Below are 19,938 nucleotides of genomic sequence, written 5' to 3'. Positions count from 1 at the left end.
GAGGTGGTAGTGGTGTAGTGGGTTAGGTTTAGTGGAGTAGGTTTAAGTGGGTGAAGTAGGTGATAGGTTTTAACAGAGGCTATGCAAACCAGTCTGAAACCGCCGAAAATCCTTTGAAAAAACTCTTCCGTTTCTGAGAAAGAGATTCTGGAACACTCTGTTGCCATTCTGTAACCAACCGTTCTCTGAAACACTCAGCAACCCATAACATGGCCTCGTCTTCCCGTTCAGCTACCCAGAATATGGCCTCTTCGTCCCGTGATCTGCTCACTCTCTTTCCCGACCTCAACGAGTCAACAAGAGAGATAACTGGTGCGGTGGCCAGTGAACCTCAACCAAGCGCCTCTGGTTTTGCTCCGTTGAACTTTCCGATGCGGTCGGTGGAGCAAAAAATGGCAGTGCAAACTGATATTGAGGCCAATCAGTATACTTTGAAGTCATGTGTGGAGACCATGACGGCGGTCACAAACCTGTCGCACCGGCTGCAGAGTAGGACAAATGAGGTGCAGCAGTTAAACGCCCAACTGGCTCTGCTCCAACGCATGTATAAGGATGCGCGAGCAGAGATAAGTGTGCTAAAGGCGGAAAATAAGGAGCTGAAGCGGAAGGCCACCGTGATGTTCCGATTTGGAGGTCCGCCATATGCTGTAGTGGAGGAGCAGGGTGGAGTGAGCATGCCCAGTGGAGTGGGAAACACGGAGGCAACACCGGCAAGGGCCGTCCAGGACGGAGGCAAAAAGAAAAGACCGGCGGAATAGGCGAAGAAGTGAGGTCGGTTGGTGGCCGGTTGCAGAAAAGAAAACAAAGCTGTTGGTGTTTTTTTTTTTTTTTTTTTTTGGTGTAAAATTGTAATCGGGGTGGATCCCTGAGATGAATAAAATATGGTTTGGTGTGCAAAGCTATATGGGATGAATGGAATTGGAAAAAGATTAAAAATAATGTGAAAGAAAAATAAAGAAAAAATAATAAAAATATATTTGAAATCAAAAATGAAAGATGGGGGAAATAAGGAAAGTGGTTTGGAGAAAATAAATAAAAATAATGGAGTTGGAAATCAAACGGAGGAGAGATGATGTTTTTTTTTTTTTTTTTTAAATATAATATAATAAAAAGATATATATATATATATATAATAAAGAAAGTGGGGAACAAGAGTGTAATGAAAAGAAAAAGTGTAGGTGGGAACATCGTGGGTCACATGGATGAGTAAAAGAAAAAAAAATAAAGAAAGGAAAAGAGGGGGACAAAAGTTGGGTCACATGGATGAGAGAAAAGGGTAATGCAGTCTGCCCTTTCTTGTTGCTGGAGCCGACATGATTATTCCGACCATTGCATACAGAAGTAAGAGAATAAATCACATGGAGACTGGATTCTTGGCTTAAAGATCATCCTTAAACTGTGCAGAAACACCTAAAAGCTTTGCTAGTTCTCCACTCTCATACGCTTCAACAGTATCATCTGAGCCTCCAATGTGTTTTCCATTAATGAACACCTGTGGTACAGTACGCCTGCCAACAATCTCACTCAGGGCATCCTGAATGTTCCACTCATCTTCTCTCTGATCAAGCTCAATAACATGTGGTGTTTGGTTCAACTCTTTGAAGACAGCTTTTGCCCTTTTACAATACGGGCAGTAGGACTTGGAGAAGATGACGATGGAGTGGGAAGAGATGGTCTTCTTGATAAAAGCACCTTCAGATTTAGATTCAGACGATGTTGTTGGTGTGCAGAGAAAGGGCACGATCAGCATCAAGGCAATGGAGATGATCATGAATTTGGATGAGTACAAAACTCCAGCAGCAAGAAATGTGGCAGCGGAGTGAAGGTATGTGTAGAGGTCCGGCGGACTAGGTTGAGGTCCGGCGGACGGCTAAGGTGAGGTTGCCGCCCGCCGGGGAAGCAAAAATAGTAGGTTCTAAACCTGCTCTGATACCATGAAGTAATTTAATGTATAAAGAGAAATGATTGTATTATTGATTGTTGTATGTTTATACTTAGAAAATATGAAGAAGAAGAACTCCGAAAATATGAGGAAGAAGGAATATATTTCTGTTATATTCAAAACTTCTTATCTTACAAGACCAAATGACACTCCTTATATAGGAGATATTACAAACATCATCATAACCCATTATATGCCACTTACATATTATATATTACCACTATCTACCACTATCATATTATATACATGCCACTATCTACCACCAACACCACTATCATATTCTATACATGCCACTATCTACAACCAACGCCACTATCATATTCTATACATACCACTATCTACCACCAACACCACTATCATATTCTATGCATGAACACAATTTCCAGCACTCCCCCTCAAGCTGGTTTGAAGATATCTTCCATAGCCAGCTTGCTAGTCAGCTTATCAAATTGCTTCTTGTGTAGTCCCTTCGTTAGCACATCAGCTAATTGTTCACCTGTTGGAAGGTAGGTCATACAGATTATGCCAGCATTGATTTTCTCCTTGATGAAATGTTTATCCACTTCTATATGTTTTGTGCGATCATGTAGAACTGGATTATGAGCTATAGATATAGCTGCTTTATTGTCACAATAGACCTTCATAGGTGTCGGGTGAGAAAGCTTTAATTCTTCAAGAATTCTTTTAATCCACATTATTTCACAGATTCCATGGGCAACAGCTCTGAACTCTGCTTCTGCACTACTTCTAGCTACCACATTCTGTTTTTTACTCCGCCATCTTACAACCAAGCATACCTGTTTCTCCAAGGAGATCAAGAACATATTTTCTCTGATTAACGAATATACCTTCCTTGGATCTTGCAAATTCCATTCCGAGGAAATACTTGAGGGCTCCCAGATCCTTAATGTGAAATTCTTTTGCGAGTTTCTCTTTGAGGGCTGCTAACTCTGCTTCATCATTACCAGTTAAAATGATGTCATCAACATAAACAATCAAAATTGCAATTTTACTGTTTTTTGAATGTTTATAAAATATTGTGTGATCTGCTTGACTCTGCGAGAAGCCACAACTGATAACTGTCTTCCCAAAGCGTTCAAACCATGCTCTTGGTGATTGTTTGAGTCCGTATAATGACTTGTTCAATCTGCATACTCTGTCACTTCGAAGTCTCTGCTCAAATCCCGGCGGTAGGCTCATGAACACCTCCTCTTCAAGATCACCATTGAGAAATGCATTTTTAATGTCAAGTTGATGTAGAGGCCAATCTGAATTTACTGCAAGAGATAACAGTACTCTGATGGAATTTATTTTAGCAACAGGAGCAAACGTCTCCTGATAGTCGATCCCATAAGTTTGAGTGAAGCCTTTAGCTACCAGTCTCGCCTTGTATCTCTCAACGCTTCCATCTGCGTTACATTTTATCGTAAACACCCATTTACACCCAACTGTTTTCTTGTCTTTGGGTAGATCAACTATCTCCCAAGTACCACTTCTCCTTAAAGCATTCATCTCCTCCATGACTGCTAATTTCCAATTCGGATCATCCAATGCTTCCTGTATATTCCTTGGAACAAACAAGTGTGAAATCCTAGATGTGAAAGCTCTATGATTTTTAGATAGTCTTTGATAGGAGAGGTAATTTGCAATAGGATGTTTAATGCAATTTCGGACACCTTTCCTAATTGCTATAGGTACATCAAGGTCGGAAATAGAAGGAATAGGATTACCTAAAATTTCGATGCCAGAACTCGGGTGGACATTCGGGTCATTAGGATGAACATTCGGGTCATTATTCCTCAGATGAAATCGCTTCCTAGTATAAACCCGAAGCTCAGGATTTAGATCATTTTGTAGTACTTCTCCCCCTAAACAAGAATCTTCTTGACTAGGCACCATAGAACTTGGTTCTCCTAAGTGATCATTATCAGACAGATGTGGTTTTTGTGTAGGATAAATGACATTGGGGAACGGGATAGAAATATCCCAAAAACGGTCTTCTACTCCACTTGTCTCCCCCTGAAGAGAAGTGTTGGGGAAATAGGATTTTGTTTCCACAAATGACACATCCATACTCACATGAAATTTCTTGTTTTGAGGATCGAAGCACTTATACCCCTTTTTGTTTGAGGAATAACCCAAAAAAACACATTTTATAGCACGGGGGTCAAGTTTGGAACGAATTTGACTGGGAACATGAACATAGGCAGTACATCCAAAAACTTTGGCGAGTAAATCAGAAAACAACCTCGTGTCAGGAAAAAAAGTTTTGAGACAATCAAAAGGTGTTTTGTATGTTAACACCTTTGTAGGCATCCTGTTTATCAAATAAGAGGCTGTTAAAATTGCTTCACCCCATAAATATTTAGGAACATGCATGTAAAACATTATAGCACGTGCTACTTCAAGTAGATGTTTATTTTTTCGTTCTGCAATGCCATTTTGTTGAGGGGTATCCCGACATGTAGATTGATGAAAAATCCCCTTTTTTTCCAAAAACTCACCCAACTGCTCATTGAAATATTCTGTTCCATTATCAGAATGTAAAATACCAATTTTGGTTTGAAATTGGTTTTCAATCATATTGTAAAAATTTGTGAATAAATTTTTCACGTCAGATTTTTTATTCATCAAATAAATCCAACATAAGCGGGTATGGTCATCAATAAATGTAACAAACCATCTTTTACCAGAAAGAGTAGTGATTTTAGAAGGGCCCCAAACATCACTATGAATCAAATAAAAAGGTTTTGAAGCCTGGTAAGGTTTTGGCAAATAAGTCGAGCGATGAAATTTTGCAAAAATGCAACTTTCACAATGAAAAGAAGAACAATCAATCCCTTTAAATAATTCTGGAAATAAATGTTTCAGATAAAGAAAACTAGGATGTCCTAGCCTATAGTGCCATAGCATTATTTTTTCTCGAACAGAGATTGAACTGGTACTATTAAAGCTCTGAGCTTTTTTATTACTAACAGGTACTTCATCAAAGTAGTAAAGACCTTCAAGCATCCTAGCACGCCCAATCATCATCCCCGAGTTCTGGTCCTGAAATTCACAATGGGATTCAAAAAATGTAACACGACAATTAGAATCCTTAGATAGTTTACTGACAGACAAAAGGTTACAGGCTAAGTTGGGGACGTGAAGAACAGCATTGAGATTAATTTTCTCAGTTAGTTTAATAAATCCTTTTCCTGCAATAGGTGAAAAACTACCATCGGCTATTCTGATTTTGTCATGACCAGAACAAGGGAAATAGGTACTAAATAAATGGGAAAAACTAGTCATGTGATCGGAGGCACCGGAATCTATGATCCACGGAGAGAAATTTAGGCAAGAGAAGGCTTTAGGATTTCTACCTGTTTGTGCCAACAAAACACTAGGAGTACCGGTTGAGGAGTTGGATTTTATCAGCTTTAAGAGTTGATCAATCTGCTCTTTGTTGAAGGGACCTGAATCGGCTTCATTAGCGGTAGGAAAGCCACGATTCTTCTCTCCTTGTTTGCTGCTTTTCCAGTTGACAGGTTTGCCATGAATCTTCCAACACGTTTCGCGTGTATGGCGAGGCTTGTTGCAAAAATCACACCAGACCCGTGGCTTATCATCAAACCTGCGCTGGTAATTTGCAGCCTCGTTGGCCGCAGCATCGCTAATTAAAGCAGAAATTTCAATTGATTCACCATTACCTTTTTTCTTAAGCATGACGCTCCTTCGGCTCTCTTCCCTTCTGACTTCGGCAAATACTTCGCCAATGGATGGGAGAGGAGGTCTGCCAATAATTCTTCCTCGCACTTCATCGAACTCAATGTTGAGGCCGGCAAGAAACTTGTAAATACGGCTGTCTTCCACAGTTTTCTTGTGGTGGTTGCAGTCGTCAACCGATTTCCATTCGTATGTGTTGAAGATGTCAAGATCCTGCCACAACCTTTTCAACGAATTGAAATATTTGGTGACGGAATCATCTCCTTGACGAATCTCTCCCAACTTCAAAGTTAATTCGAAAACTTGAGATTGATTTCCTAGGTCAGAATACATCTTACTAACATTATCCCACAATTCTTGTGCAGTAGTATAGCACATGTAATTAGAGCTTATATCCTCCTCCATGGAATTGACCAACCATGTCATAACCATGGAGTTTTCAGCGTCCCAATTGTCGAACAACGGATCATTAACAGCAGGAGCCTTATTGTCACCAGTGATGTAACCGATCTTTCCTTGCCCACGGATATACATCCGGACAGATTGTGACCAGCGGAGAAAATTATCACCATTTAGGCGGATGGTGGTGATTTGGACAGAGTGAGAGTTGGACGTTTTCACCGGAATGGCAGCGGCAGGGGTTGAAGTGGTTCCGGACGTGACTTCCGACATGGCTATGACGGTTTTAGGGCTGCTGTGTTTTTTGTTGCTCTGATACCAACTTAGAAAATATGAAGAAGAAGAACTCCGAAAATATGAGGAAGAAGGAATATATTTCTGTTATATTCAAAACTTCTTATCTTACAAGACCAAATGACACTCCTTATATAGGAGATATTACAAACATCATCATAACCCATTATATGCCACTTACATATTATATATTACCACTATCTACCACTATCATATTATATACATGCCACTATCTACCACCAACACCACTATCATATTCTATACATGCCACTATCTACAACCAACACCACTATCATATTCTATACATACCACTATCTACCACCAACACCACTATCATATTCTATGCATGAACACAATTTCCAGCATTTATTGATTGATGTATCTTGTGTAAATTACAAATATGAGGGGCTCCTTATATAGGAGACGTAGATGAAGTGGGTGGAGTAGGTGAAGTGGAGTAGGTGAAGTGGGTGGAGTAGGTGTAGTAGGTGGTAGTGGTAGTGGTAGGTTTTAACAGATACCAACTAAAGTTTATCATAAAGGTGAAGAAGAACAACATATCCATTTGAACATCAAGCCAAATCTCTCATCTTAATGTCTACAAACCCTAGAAACTTTCTCCAACAAATGAGTACATAGCCCAATAATATTTTGTTCACCTAAATCTGTCAGAAATCCTGTTCAAGGCAGTTTCAAAAATGTTGTCCTGCATTGACATGACAAAGTGGAAAGGGCAGCTTAGCCCAATGAAGATTTTCATTAGTGTCCCTGTTGATGTGAGTTCAAGAGACGAAAATAGCCTCTCAAAAAAGGGGGGCAATAAGGTTGCATAAATCTTGCCCTCCATTGATCCTGCTTAGGTTGCCCTTTTTTTATCGGCATGACAAAGCTAACAAATAGCCATGTAGACCCATTAGTCCACTCAAATTGAATTGTCTTATCAATTAATTATTATTGAGCATAACTTGACATTTCAAGAACACTAGCTCTGGTCTATTTCTATCCATATTTACAATAAACAAACCTAAGATGATGAAATTACATGGAACTGATAAAAGGAAATACTTCATCATGAATGGAACTAGAGATACATCTATCATTATGAAACATCCAATATCAATTTCTTCACACTATTTCTTAATACATTATATAGCTTTCAAAGCGAAATTCTGGAGCTAATGCATGGTGAAGAGGTGTATACACATACATACATATGATTCGAGCACTCTTCATACAGCATTTAATGGAGAAAAACTACACATATTAAGGGAACTTGAAAGAGTAATACCAAAATGTAGAAAATTACCTGATGATGGTGTATAATGCGAATCATAAGCATCAGACCAATTGCATCAAAACAATTTGGAAGGATTGAATTAAAGTGTTCATCAATTACTGCAATTGGACCTTGACAACACCAAAGTTAAAGCGTATGTCAAGCTATAATCATGCATCCAAATATTTTCTACAACCTAAGTAGCACAACCAAGCCAACATGATAATTTTCAACAAATGCAAGACACAATATGCTTTGGACACATTAAAATTTTATATTTTTATAAACTTATTATGGGGGTATTTGGGATGATCTAAATGAGTATATTTTTTGACTTTTTACGAAAAGATGTGCAGAAAAGTAAAAAGGTGATGTGACCCAAATAAGTGCACTTATATAGTGCATGCTAAATAGCCCCTATATGTCAAATATGTGAATAGTTTATTCAAAGGTAATTGGAAAAGGGGGGGAAAAAAAATAGCAAAACAGTAACTAAAATTAAAAGCCATATAGATCAAGAAATCATTCACGTGATAATTTTATTCTCAATAATGCAAAACAATTGCCGAACATAAAATACATGTGATATAATCATATCATAAATGTTTTAAAACATATTTAAAGTGCAAAAGTTGCATTAAAACATTGTTACTATAAAGAGATTCATCACATAAATCCTGTTCAGAGGGTTCAAGAAGTGTAGTTAAGTGTCCGCTAAGTGTCTAATATTATGAATTTAAAATTTTAATTAAGGCACATTGAAGAAGTGCCAGACACGCTTTTAGAAGCTTCTGCATAGTGTCGGTGTCCAACACGACATGCCTTCACCGTAGAAGTGTTTGTGATTCTTAGCCTGCAAATACAATAATTATATCCAAAGCATTGTTCTTTGATAAGAAAAACATTTTATCGTTCCAAATTTCATCAAGGTAATGGAAGTTTGCTATTGTCATTGCAAAATGACTTGAAATTCAAGAACTATGAAGATGATGAAAGCTCTCCATATCTAGCAATGGTTTCTCATGATGTATAGAAGAAGATTTCAAGTAGAGAATGTGACAATTTGTAAGCAACAAGATCCATCTCACAGAAAGCCAGCTGCTCAAAATTTGTAGGAAATGCTATTAGGGAATATTTCAAGTTTTGTATACAATCAATGAAAATGGCTAATAGCATATACCAGTACCTGCAAATATTTCATGAAAAACGGATTCTTCCCCAAAGAAATCGTCACAAAAAAGATACCTGTATAATGAGAAAAGCAAAAAGTCAATATGCATATATTTGGTGTATTAAATCACTGATACAGTGAATTCAGTATTGACTAGAATTTAAATACAATGTGAGGGACAAAGAAAACAAATGTACTCAGAACTAGCAGTATCCATAAGCAGCTTGTGCAAGCTCCTAAATAGGACTTCATAAGGATACTTGTGGGAGCTAGCTTCAGCTATATGCGGAATCAATGCAGGTTCATCAATTTCCTGATATAGTAAATATTCAATAATGAAGCCAATTTCTCTATAAAAAAATATAATAAAATACATGAAATTTTCTTAGTACAATGCAGCTGTCCAAACTTCCAAATCATAGTTATAATGGATATCTTTTTTATTATTATTTAACAAATCACATGTCAGTAGTTTGGTAACAAGCAAAGATCAATAATTTGTATCACAATGTTGTTTCAGTAAGCTTCGCAACAGAAACATTTTGGAAACATAAGGGAAACGATAAAAAACTTTGGAAATGTTTGAAAACAAAAAGTAAAACGTACATATATGTATCCAAGCTTATTAATTAAATAATTGAACATGTTGAGCTCTACACATTTCTTTACGTAAGGGGCATAAGTATGCAATGCAGAAGTAACTTCAAAACCAATAATTGTTAAATTAATGCTAAATGTGCATATGGTTCCAACTATAGAAGGTTTTACAAAATTATCGGGAAAAAAATAATAGGACAAATTACAGCGGTAGTCCCTGCAATTTATCTTTTTTCATTTTGGTCCCTATTATTTCAATTTGCTCAATTTTGCCCCTTAATTTTACGGATTGTGTCATATTAGTCCAATAAATAACGGCTGTTAAGTTTGATGGACGGATAAACATATGATGTTTCAATTCGGCCCATATAGTTTACAAGATGTGTCAATTTAGTCCCTGTTGTTTTGATTTTCCTAGGAACCAAATTGACACATTCTATAAACTACAGGGACCAAATTGAAACATCATTTGATTTTCCGTCCATCAAACTTAACCGCCATTATTTATTGGACTAATATGACACAATCCGTAAAATTAAAGGGCAAAATTGATCAAATTGAAACAACGGGGACCAAAATGAAAAAACAGGTAAACTACAAGGACTATTTGCATAATTTACCCAAAATAATAACATTTGGAGATTAACAATAAACAAAAAGGTTTCCAAGGTGTTGAAGGTCCATTGGGAAATTAGGTTCAATAAGGTCAATGAAACTAGAAGCTCTTAAATAAAAACTATAAAGGGTTACTTGAGGAATGAGGTTTACCAGTCAAAGAGAACCTAAGCAATGCAAGTTTCCAGTGGTAGGGATAAGAGGAAAAAATACCAGTGAAAATTTTTACAAAAAATGGTATTTATAATAACAATTAAAGAGAATTAGTGGCTTAATCATCTCCTTTTTCTCTTCTCCTCTCTATGTTTGCGGGTTCTCTACAAATCTATGATTTTCTTTTGTTCGCAAATATTTTTTCAAATATAAAGAAGCAAATGGATGTACCCTACAAGGCCTCAAAACAATTCACTGTTTTGGTGAGTTCGGTAGAAATATTGAAATTTGGGTATTTCACTAATGTGTTGGGTTGGTTTCCAGGAAAACAGAAACTTTTCGACTTGATGAAAACGAAATGAAATTTTGTTCCTTGGTACACATAATCGAAGGATGGAACCTATATAAAAATTGCCTTGTGAACTATAAGGGTGGTTCATAAATATATGGATGAACAGATATCTACAATTTTGGTATTTCCATCTATGTTTTTCATCATAATCTCTGCTTTAAAAGATTTTCCTTTATTTGCTTTCAAAGAAAAATAAAATGTTACTGGGAGAAGGAAAAACTGAAAGCAATCAAAAGAGAATTGGTAGCCAGAAAATACTGGAGTCTACATTGTAAAAATGTTTTCAGAAACATAACAAAAATATATATCATTAGCAGCAGTATAAAACCTTTAGGATGTTTATCCTCTCTCCCAGAGCAAAAACAGCAGACCGGTTCTTCAGAGATTCTCTTCCTCTTGAAAAAAAACCTGTACTTCTGGCTTCAACACCTATCATATCACTAGATGTTACTATATCCAATTGCAATTTCTCCAGTGCTTGAATATAAGCACGTAAATGTGCACTTAAAACCTGCAGATAAAACAAGTAGTAAATTAGAACAAATGATGGCATAATTTCCTCTAACCAGATCCTCTAATGTAATTTTTTTTTTTTTTTTTTTTTTTTTTTTTTTGATCAATAACAAAAGATTTTGTTGGTAAATCAAAAAAGGGAGTGAGGATAAGGCATCCTCTTACAAAAGGAAAATGAAATACAAGGAACATAACTAAACCAAACCAAGCCTTAAATCCCATCAAATGCGGTCGGCTACATGAATCTTTCTTCTCCACTCGACTCTAAGGCCATTTCGTTAGTCAAATTAAGGAGATTCATATCTCTATTTACTATACTAGTCCACGTCAATCTAGGTCTATCCCTTCCCCTAACATTACCATTTACCATCACTGTATCACATCGCTTCACCACTGCCTCTGTTAGTCTCTGTTGTATATAACCAAACCATCTCAATTTATTCTCTCTCAACTTGTCTTCTATCGATACTACTCCTACCCATTCTCGAATATACTCATTCTTGACTCTGTCTTTTCTAGTCTTGCCACACATCCACCTTAGTATTCTCATCTCGGCAACACTCATCTTATCTACATGTTATTTCTTAGTTGCCCAACATTCTGTCCCATACAACATTGCTGGTCTAATATTTGTTCCATAGAACTTCCCTTTTAGTCTAATGGGTACTCGTTTATCGCACAGTACTCCAGACGCACTCCTCCACTTAAGTCACCCCGAAGCCCAAAAAGAAGTTAAGTGACAAACTTTATCCCACAAATAGTTCACTTCCCGAAATTTATCTTCGAACCAAGCATTTCTTTCCAACCATAGAACCTAAAAAGTTGCAAAGATAGCACAAGATCATAGCACTTTGGCTCTCTTCAATCCTCCGAAAGCACAGAAATCAACAAGGAGCATATGCGCACTACCTTTTGGTGCCACCCACATAACATTCCTCCAAAGAAACAATTTGTGCCATAAATTCAAAGCAATTGAGCAATGCAAAAATAATTGATCCAAGGATTCCCCATTCTTACAACACAAAATGCACCACTGAAGATTCAAAAAACATTTAGGCCTCCATTTCTGCAATGTATCTGATTGTATCATTTGTCAGGATGCCTTTATGAACCAAGGCCCACATGAACGCCTTCGCATTTAGAGGAACACAAGCCTTCCAAATTCTTTTGCAAAAAAAAAAAAAAACTAAGGAACATGAGGATTATTGATAATTTTATCAAAAAAAGACTTATAAGAAAATATACCGGATGCGTGGAGCCCAAACCCTCTTACCCTCCAAAAGAGGAGCTAAAGAAAAACGATCAATTCTGGGCAACAAAGTAGTCAGCTGTTAAGCGTCCCTGTCATTAAGATTCCTAGAAAAATCAAAATTCCAAGATATTTGAGCCAAAAGTGAGGCAAGCCATGGAAGTAATAGAAGAATTATGAGACCAAGCCACTCTATAAAGATATGGAAAATCTGAAACAAAAGAAAATTGACCCGTCCAAACATCCTCCCAAAATTGAACGAGTTCCCCATTGCCCACCCTTACAGAAAGATAACAAGACCAAAATGTGTAGATTTGATAAATTGATTTCCAACTCAGATCCACCTATGAATCCTTACCATTGTCATGAGTCCCATAATTGCTTCTAATAATTGAATGCCATAGTGAATCACTCTCAATTGGAAATCTCCATAACCATTTCCCAAGAAGAGCAATGTTCCTAGCCACAATGTTACCAATAGCCAAACTCCCCTTCTCCTTAGGCAACGAAACTAAATCCCAATTAACCAAGTGATCCTTCTTCCCCTCATCCTTGCCTTCCTAAAGAAAACCCATCATCAACTTTTCTAATGACCATGCCACCTTCACTAGAATCTTGAACAAAGATAAGAAATAAATAAGAATACCACTCAAAACAGTCTTAACCAAGGTATATCTACCCCCATGTAACAGTAAAGACTTACTCCACCTTTCCAACCTCTTACCAATCTTTTCCCCTTCTAGATTTCAAAAAGATTCACATCTAGGATTACCTCCCAATGGAAGACCCAAATACTTGAATGAAAATGTCTCGATACCACATCTTAAAAGTGCCACCCTATTCTAAAGCTGGTCTTGCTGCATATTAATGCCAACCACACTACTTTTCTCCAAATTGACCTTAAGCCTTGAAATTATCCCAAGAAGTCTCAAAATCGAATAAAGATTAACAATCTGTCTTTCCTCCCCTGAAGAGAAAAATATGGGATCATCTGCATGTTGCAAATGTGTCACACTCTATCCCTCCCAACCTCTATTCTTGTAAAAAGACCTACTTCTCTAGCTCTATCAACCATGCTTCCCAACACATCAGCCACCAAAATAAAAAAGAAACGGGGATACTAGATCCCCTCGTCGTATCCCTCACAAAGCCAAAAAACATTACCCTGGTTTGCCATTAACTATAACTGACATATTACATGTCGACAAACATCCCTTAATCCAAGATCGCCACGGCTCACTGTAACCCTACCTGCCTATTACAAAATCCAAAAACTGTAAATCCACGTGGTCATATGCTTTCTCAAAATCCACCTTGAAAATAAGTACCTCATTTCCTAGACTTCTATATTCCTCCACCACCTCATTTGCCACTAAGGCTACATCTAAAATTTGTCTTCCTTTCACGAAAGCCCCTTGCGCCATAGACACAATCTCCTCCAAAGATGTCCTTAGCCGTTTCGATAAAACCTTTCCCAAAATCTTATAAAGTGATGTAACCAAGCCGATGGGTCTAAAATCTCCAATTCTTACTGCATTCACTTTCTTAGGGATTAAACAGATGAATGTAGCATTTGAGCTCAAATTAACAACCCCTAACTCATGAAATTTCAAAAAAACTCTCAACAAATCCCTTTTCACTACCTCTCAACCGTCCTGAAAAACGGCCATGGAGAAGCCATCCAAACCTGGAGCTTTGTCCCTTTCACGATCAAAGATTGCCTCTCGGATTTCCATTTCGTCAAATTGCCTTTCAGGCCACACTGCAATTGCCTGATCAACAGGTCCCCATTCAAGTCCTACAACCCCCGGTCTATTCATCCCCTCCTTCAAATAAAACTTAGAATAAAAGTCATAAATTCCACTAACAATATGATTCTCCCTCTCCTCAACTACCCCTGGCTCACTTCTAATTTGTTTATAAACTTCTTCTTTCTTTTTATATCTACAACCTTGTGAAAAAATTTTGAATTGACATCCCCTTCCTTCAACCATTTGACCTTTGCCTTTTGAGCCCAAAAAATTTGCTCCCTAAACACCAACTCTTCCAATTTCAATCTCAACTCAAACCTTTCACTTCTTAATGACTCAACTAAACCCCCCTGCAACTCCAAGGCATCTACTTCTTCGATTCTGCACATCAACCTCCTTTTTTGAAATCTCCAAATTCCCAAAAACCTCCTTATTCCAGCACTTCACGTTTTCCTTGACCATCTTCAATTTTCTCATAACTTTAAAACCTTCCCATCCATGACAACTAGCATTAGACCACCATTCCTCAAAATTTCGTTTAAAAGATTGATGCTCTAGCCACGTGTTCTCAAATTTGAGAGGCATTGGTCCCCATTTTAATGGGCAACCCCTCAATCACAATTGTGAATCCGCGCTCTCAGATGTTCCATAATCCTCCAGAGCTTGCAACACCTCATGAGCTTCAAAACAACCCTCTTCCACATCATGAATCAGATTTTCCAAAGCACTATTGACTTCTAGAAACTTGTCATCCACAACCTCTGGTATCACATTTAATCCCTAAAAATCCCCACCTAATCTATCCATAGTATCTGCCAACCCTAACTGTGTTTCCTCCGTAGTGAGAGCATCATGAATAAGCGTCGGAAAACCTTGAGCGAGATTGATTGACACTGTCGCTTCGCAAAATGGGAGTCGTCGCCTCTCCTCATTTGCATAGCTCCTTCGAACCCCGTCTTTAACATCAAACTCGAGATCTCTAATTCATGAGGCCAAAGGATTGGAACCAGGTGATCTACCCAAACCCAGCCCCGAATCCTCCATCGGATTAAGAATAAAGTCCCTTGGGCCCTCAATAAAAGCTGGGCCACTTGGGTTGAGCCCACTCTTTGTCTAGGCCCATCGTAATTAAAAAAAACCAATCTGACTACCCACTTCGACCCTTACTCTTCTTCCCCCACCGTTGTCTCTCACCTCATTCTATCTGCCCAACTGACTCCTCACCTCCCCTTTCTCCAGCGCTGGAACCGACTGAAAAATCTAGTCAGAAATTCCATTGCCTACGGTCCTCCCATCTTCTTACAATGGCGGCAAATCCTCAATGGTAGCTGGTAAAAACCCATTATCAAAACCTCTGACTTTCAACCTCGTCTCAAAGAGATTCCCAAAAGACTTGGTTCCACAATCCACATCAATTAGACCACCACACATCTTCCCAATCCTTTCAAAAGCCATGTCATTCCAGAGATTGAAGGGCAAGTCACAAACAGAGACCCATCCTCCACTTGAAGCAATGACATTGGGCCTACTGTGCAACTCATCTTACCAACTTTCCAACTTCACTGCAATGCCCTTATCAAAGTAACACAATCCCTAACCACCATAGTCAGCAGCCTACTCAATGCTATTTGCAAAAAACAGAGCTCGGTTTAATTGAAAAGGCCTAAGAGCAATAGAAGCTTTAAAAGAACTGTTTAGTTCTTTCTCAATCTGTGCCCATTCATTGAAGAAATCAGTTCTAGTGCATACCACCACCTTACGCAACTCAAGAAAAGAGCTACACCTTCCCAAGATAGCTGATTTAGACTTGAGCACATCTGCATACGAAACTCCCCTGTTTGCCCCTGTTTTCTGATGATTGGCCAGATTCACTTGTGTGTCTCCTCTGAAATTCCTTGATAAATCATGATCACTTCGATGCTTTCCTCCTCCATCTTTAGTCCTCATCTCTCTTTCATCCTCCTTAACCTTGGTATCTCCATGGATAATTCTTTCAAACATCTTAGCCATTGCCGTCCACCCTTGACCATCAACCCCTGCCGGAATTATAATGTTATGTTTTTTTTTTTCCAGCCTCCCATTTGACATCTCGACAAAGACACCATTCTTGTTGCTCAATTTCTGAAGACAAAAAATTGCTGAACTACAACTATACTAGCTGAAGAAAAATCGATTGCTGGGCCAACTCCAAACCCGCTGCAAAGCTTACATTGCCCAAAAGACAACCCCCAAACCTATCTTCAAAGAAAAGCTTCTCATTCGATTCCTCTCAATGATCTCCACTAAACCCCCTCTGGACTCACTACCACTTGGATAATGGTAAGTTTATATTCAATTCGTAATTCTGAAGCTCTCCTGCTGTAGACTCTCATTCTCTCTCTAGATCCTCTAATGTAATACCCCATGCATTGTTGACCCACCTAGTCCCAATGTCCATTCCCACTAAGCCAGGACTTGAGTTCCAGTCTTGCATGTGCAAGTTTTATCCAGGACTGGGGGACTAGGGCTTCGCAATGAACTGGACAAGTGAGACACCAGTCATACACTTGACTAGTCCCATTAGAATAGTATGCCACTAAGTTACACTACTACCTCCAACCAAACATGGCCTTAATTACGTTGGGACATATTGACCCCTCCTAATTGTATAAATAACTAACCTAATATAAGGACTAAGAGATTAATGAAGTAACTAGTGGAGAGGTCTACATGTTGCCACCTCATCAAGAAGAGTTCAGTGGACATCCAAGGGCTTGACACCTCATCCCAGCAATGAATGTGACTATTAACAGTCTCAACATAAGTTTCCTACAGTTTTAATCTTCCCTTGAAATTTGTATTGTCTGCCCATGCCTCCAACCCAGCATAAGGTGCCTCCATTAAAATAGAAAAACTATAACATATTACAACATTCATTATGAAATTGGCAGGGAGTACTTTATGGTCATTCATAAAAGACAATATGAACACTCCCAGCTCCTCAGAGACATGAAAAAATGTAATTCACTCTTAAGCATGTAAATCTTAATTAGAAGTTTTAAAATGATTCCCATGCATTTACCTTGTTCATTGTGTCAATATATGCTGCACGAACCTCAACATACACCTCCTTTCCGTGCTCCTTGAGAAAGGAAATAACATACCTACACATCAAGTAATCTCACACTGATTTACTCCAATGCTAATTCATCCAGATATTAAAAGAGCCAACATGTAACCTTAAGGCATTCCCACTGACAAAGTTAAAATTGGTCAGAAAGAAAACAAAATACAGCTGCAATGACAAAATTAAATAAGTTTTCCCCTTGCAAGGTACTTTATTCACCACACTTTTTCTCAGTACACACCGTTTGTATTGCTTGAATATCAACTTCCAAACAAAGATGATATCAACTTTATCCAAACAATTGATCTTTGTTCGGAAGTTGATATCAAATGGCAGAAATGGTGTGCACTAAGATGAAGTGTGGTATGGAAATAGAATTACCCTCACTTGCACACAATAATAATATAAATGTGACACTTACATCCTAGCATGTCCAAGTTAGATTATAACTGTAGATCACAATTTTCTATGATGTTCATGAGCTGTGCTCAAGCCTTCTACTTGGCCCAAACTGGCTCATGAACATGATAAACCAGGAGCTAAAATAAACTTGATTTCACCATAGCTAATAGTGCCTAAACAAATTTCACAGGCTTCAAGAACCCAAACCAAAATGTGCAGACCCCATGACAACTGCAAAAGCTTTTTGGTCCAATGGGAAGCACCCAACATATTGAGTTAAGTCCTAATTTATATTGATTCGAATTTACTATACTGCAAGTCATATTTATTTGTTTTATTAGGGTTTGGGGGTCAAGAATATTTCAGCAATTTGGATGGTGTAGGAGCCTCAATTGAAAAATATTTGATCTATGAACCTGGTGGGTTGTATTTATAAGTTGTTACCAAAAGTCTTGGCTCTCCGTTTGAGGAGGATTGTTGGAGGCTCCTTTGACAGAAAAGACAAATTTTGGATGCAATCCTCATTTCTGTTGAATAAAAGTTTTTCTCCTCCCACTGTAGCACAGCAAAGGAAGAAGCAGCAGCTTGAAAGAGTGAAGTAGGAGCAATAGAAAAGAAAACGAAACCCGAAGAAGATGAAGCGACAATGAAAATACTAAAACTTGAAGAAGAGCAAAAGAACACGATGTAGGAATGAAAAAGAAAAGGAAACTCGAAGTACAGAAAAAAAATGAAATGATAATGGAAGAAACTAAAACTTGAATAGAAGTAACAGAAGAACAGCAATGGAAGATGAAATAAGATTAGCAAAACAAAAGCAGATAAAAGAAAAAATCAGCAAAGAAGAAGATGCAAAGAGAAGGAAATCAGCAAAGAATATACAAACAAGACATCGAGCTCTCAAGTACTAACAGTAACATTTTTTTATGGGATTCAAACACTAACTTCCGCTCCACAATAGTTCCCATATTGCCACTGGGCCCAATACACCAGTTCCAAATAATAGGAACTTAATAGCTAGTAAACTTAATTCCAATAAACAACCAAGTCATTGACTCATGATGAATTGACATCATGAATGACATCGTAAATTTCTGACTAGATCGCATACAATAAATGTACCAGAACTAAGTCAAATAACAAAATAGAAGCAATAGCATTGAAAAAACATATTATCAATGAAAACATAGCCCCCTAATGGCCAATGAATGTAATATTAATCAAAGAAAATTAAATAATATGCAAACCACATCTCCAAATGATATAAGCACCATTGTGAGGGCACAGAGACCACTTACATATATTTTAGAAGAACACTCTGTTGAAGTATCTGGATATTTGTTTTGGGTTTTCTCAATGCATAAAGCTTCTGAACGATGAACTCAAACACCTAAAGACCAGGAAAAGGGACATAAAGGGGGGGAAATTATTTCATATTACAGAAAAGCAATTAGTATATATTAATGGACAACAAATGTTTAGCACCCTATGCAAGACTAACATGAAAATCATCATCAGATAAAGATATCTGAATTTTAAAATTGCCAGCAAGAAAATTATGGCTCTGCTGCTCTCAGTGAATAGAGCTATAGAAGTAACTCCTAGAACAATATTAATAGTCTGGTCCAATTTGTCAAATCATGAGACAAACTTTTTTGATGCTGATAAAAAATAAATAAAAGGGAACGACTTACTTGACAAGATTACTCCAACATCAAGTAATACAAGGTTAAATAAACCAAAATTACCAAAATAATCCAGAAACAAAAAACATATAAAAATAATATTCTAACCTAAATCTTAAAAAAGTACTTTAAGATTCCAAAATAACATAAATTATCCAGCCCCATAGTACCTCCACGTCAATAATTAACTGATTTCTCCATAATTTCATTTTCCTTGTACATCTCATGATCCACATCAAGATGTGGAGAAGGGACTGGTTTAGAAAGTTCCACATCAATTTTCATGACAACTTGCAGTACTGAAAACCATTCATAGAATAAGCAAATTTCCTTTAGTAAAATGTGATAGATAAATCAAGATCAAATTCGAAGATGAAAATAATCTTTGGATTTTGATAGTCACTTCTCATTTTAAGGAGAACTTTGAAAAAGACAAGTTTTCGTTTTCTATTTATTCCCATCATCCTAAAACTCTAAATCACAAGTTTCTTTTGATTGAGTGTTACTTTGATTTTTGTAGCAATTGGTGTAGGGATTGATGACGTTGCAGGGGATTTGGTGATGGTGCCAAATCAAGAAAGAGATTTCATTAGAGAGAGAAAGTCCCAAATTGGGATACAACAGCTCTCAAGCTCCAAAATATTCAATATAAAAAAAATATCATAATCTGAATACTAGAAGGGCCTAACCACATGTTTATAGAATAAAAGACACAACTAACTTTTATG

At 37.5% G+C, this 19,938-nt stretch overlaps 1 protein-coding gene across 4 annotated transcripts in view; it reads right to left on the bottom strand.

Annotated features, from left to right (window-relative positions):
- Positions 1-19,938, bottom strand: part of LOC114263167 (vacuolar protein sorting-associated protein 52 A) — a 43,304-nt gene that overhangs the window by 10,465 nt on the left and 12,901 nt on the right. For all 4 annotated transcript variants that reach the window (XM_082906445.1, XM_082906444.1, XM_082906446.1 and 1 more), the window contains exons 10-15: positions 18,824-18,915; positions 17,079-17,160; positions 10,833-11,015; positions 8,985-9,100; positions 8,803-8,861; positions 7,647-7,747 (exon numbers count right to left, since the gene is read on the bottom strand). In XM_082906445.1, coding sequence (XP_082762571.1) covers positions 7,647-7,747; positions 8,803-8,861; positions 8,985-9,100; positions 10,833-11,015; positions 17,079-17,160; positions 18,824-18,915 — 633 coding nt within the window. The remainder of the gene's footprint in view (positions 1-7,646; positions 7,748-8,802; positions 8,862-8,984; positions 9,101-10,832; positions 11,016-17,078; positions 17,161-18,823; positions 18,916-19,938) is intronic.

Source organism: Camellia sinensis, chromosome 14, assembly GCF_055761805.1.
Source record: "Camellia sinensis isolate YWXY chromosome 14, ASM5576180v1, whole genome shotgun sequence".
Classification (NCBI taxonomy): Eukaryota; Viridiplantae; Streptophyta; class Magnoliopsida; order Ericales; family Theaceae; genus Camellia; species Camellia sinensis.
Note: the sequence above shows the minus strand (reverse complement) of the source record. Positions and strands in the feature narration are given on the sequence as shown.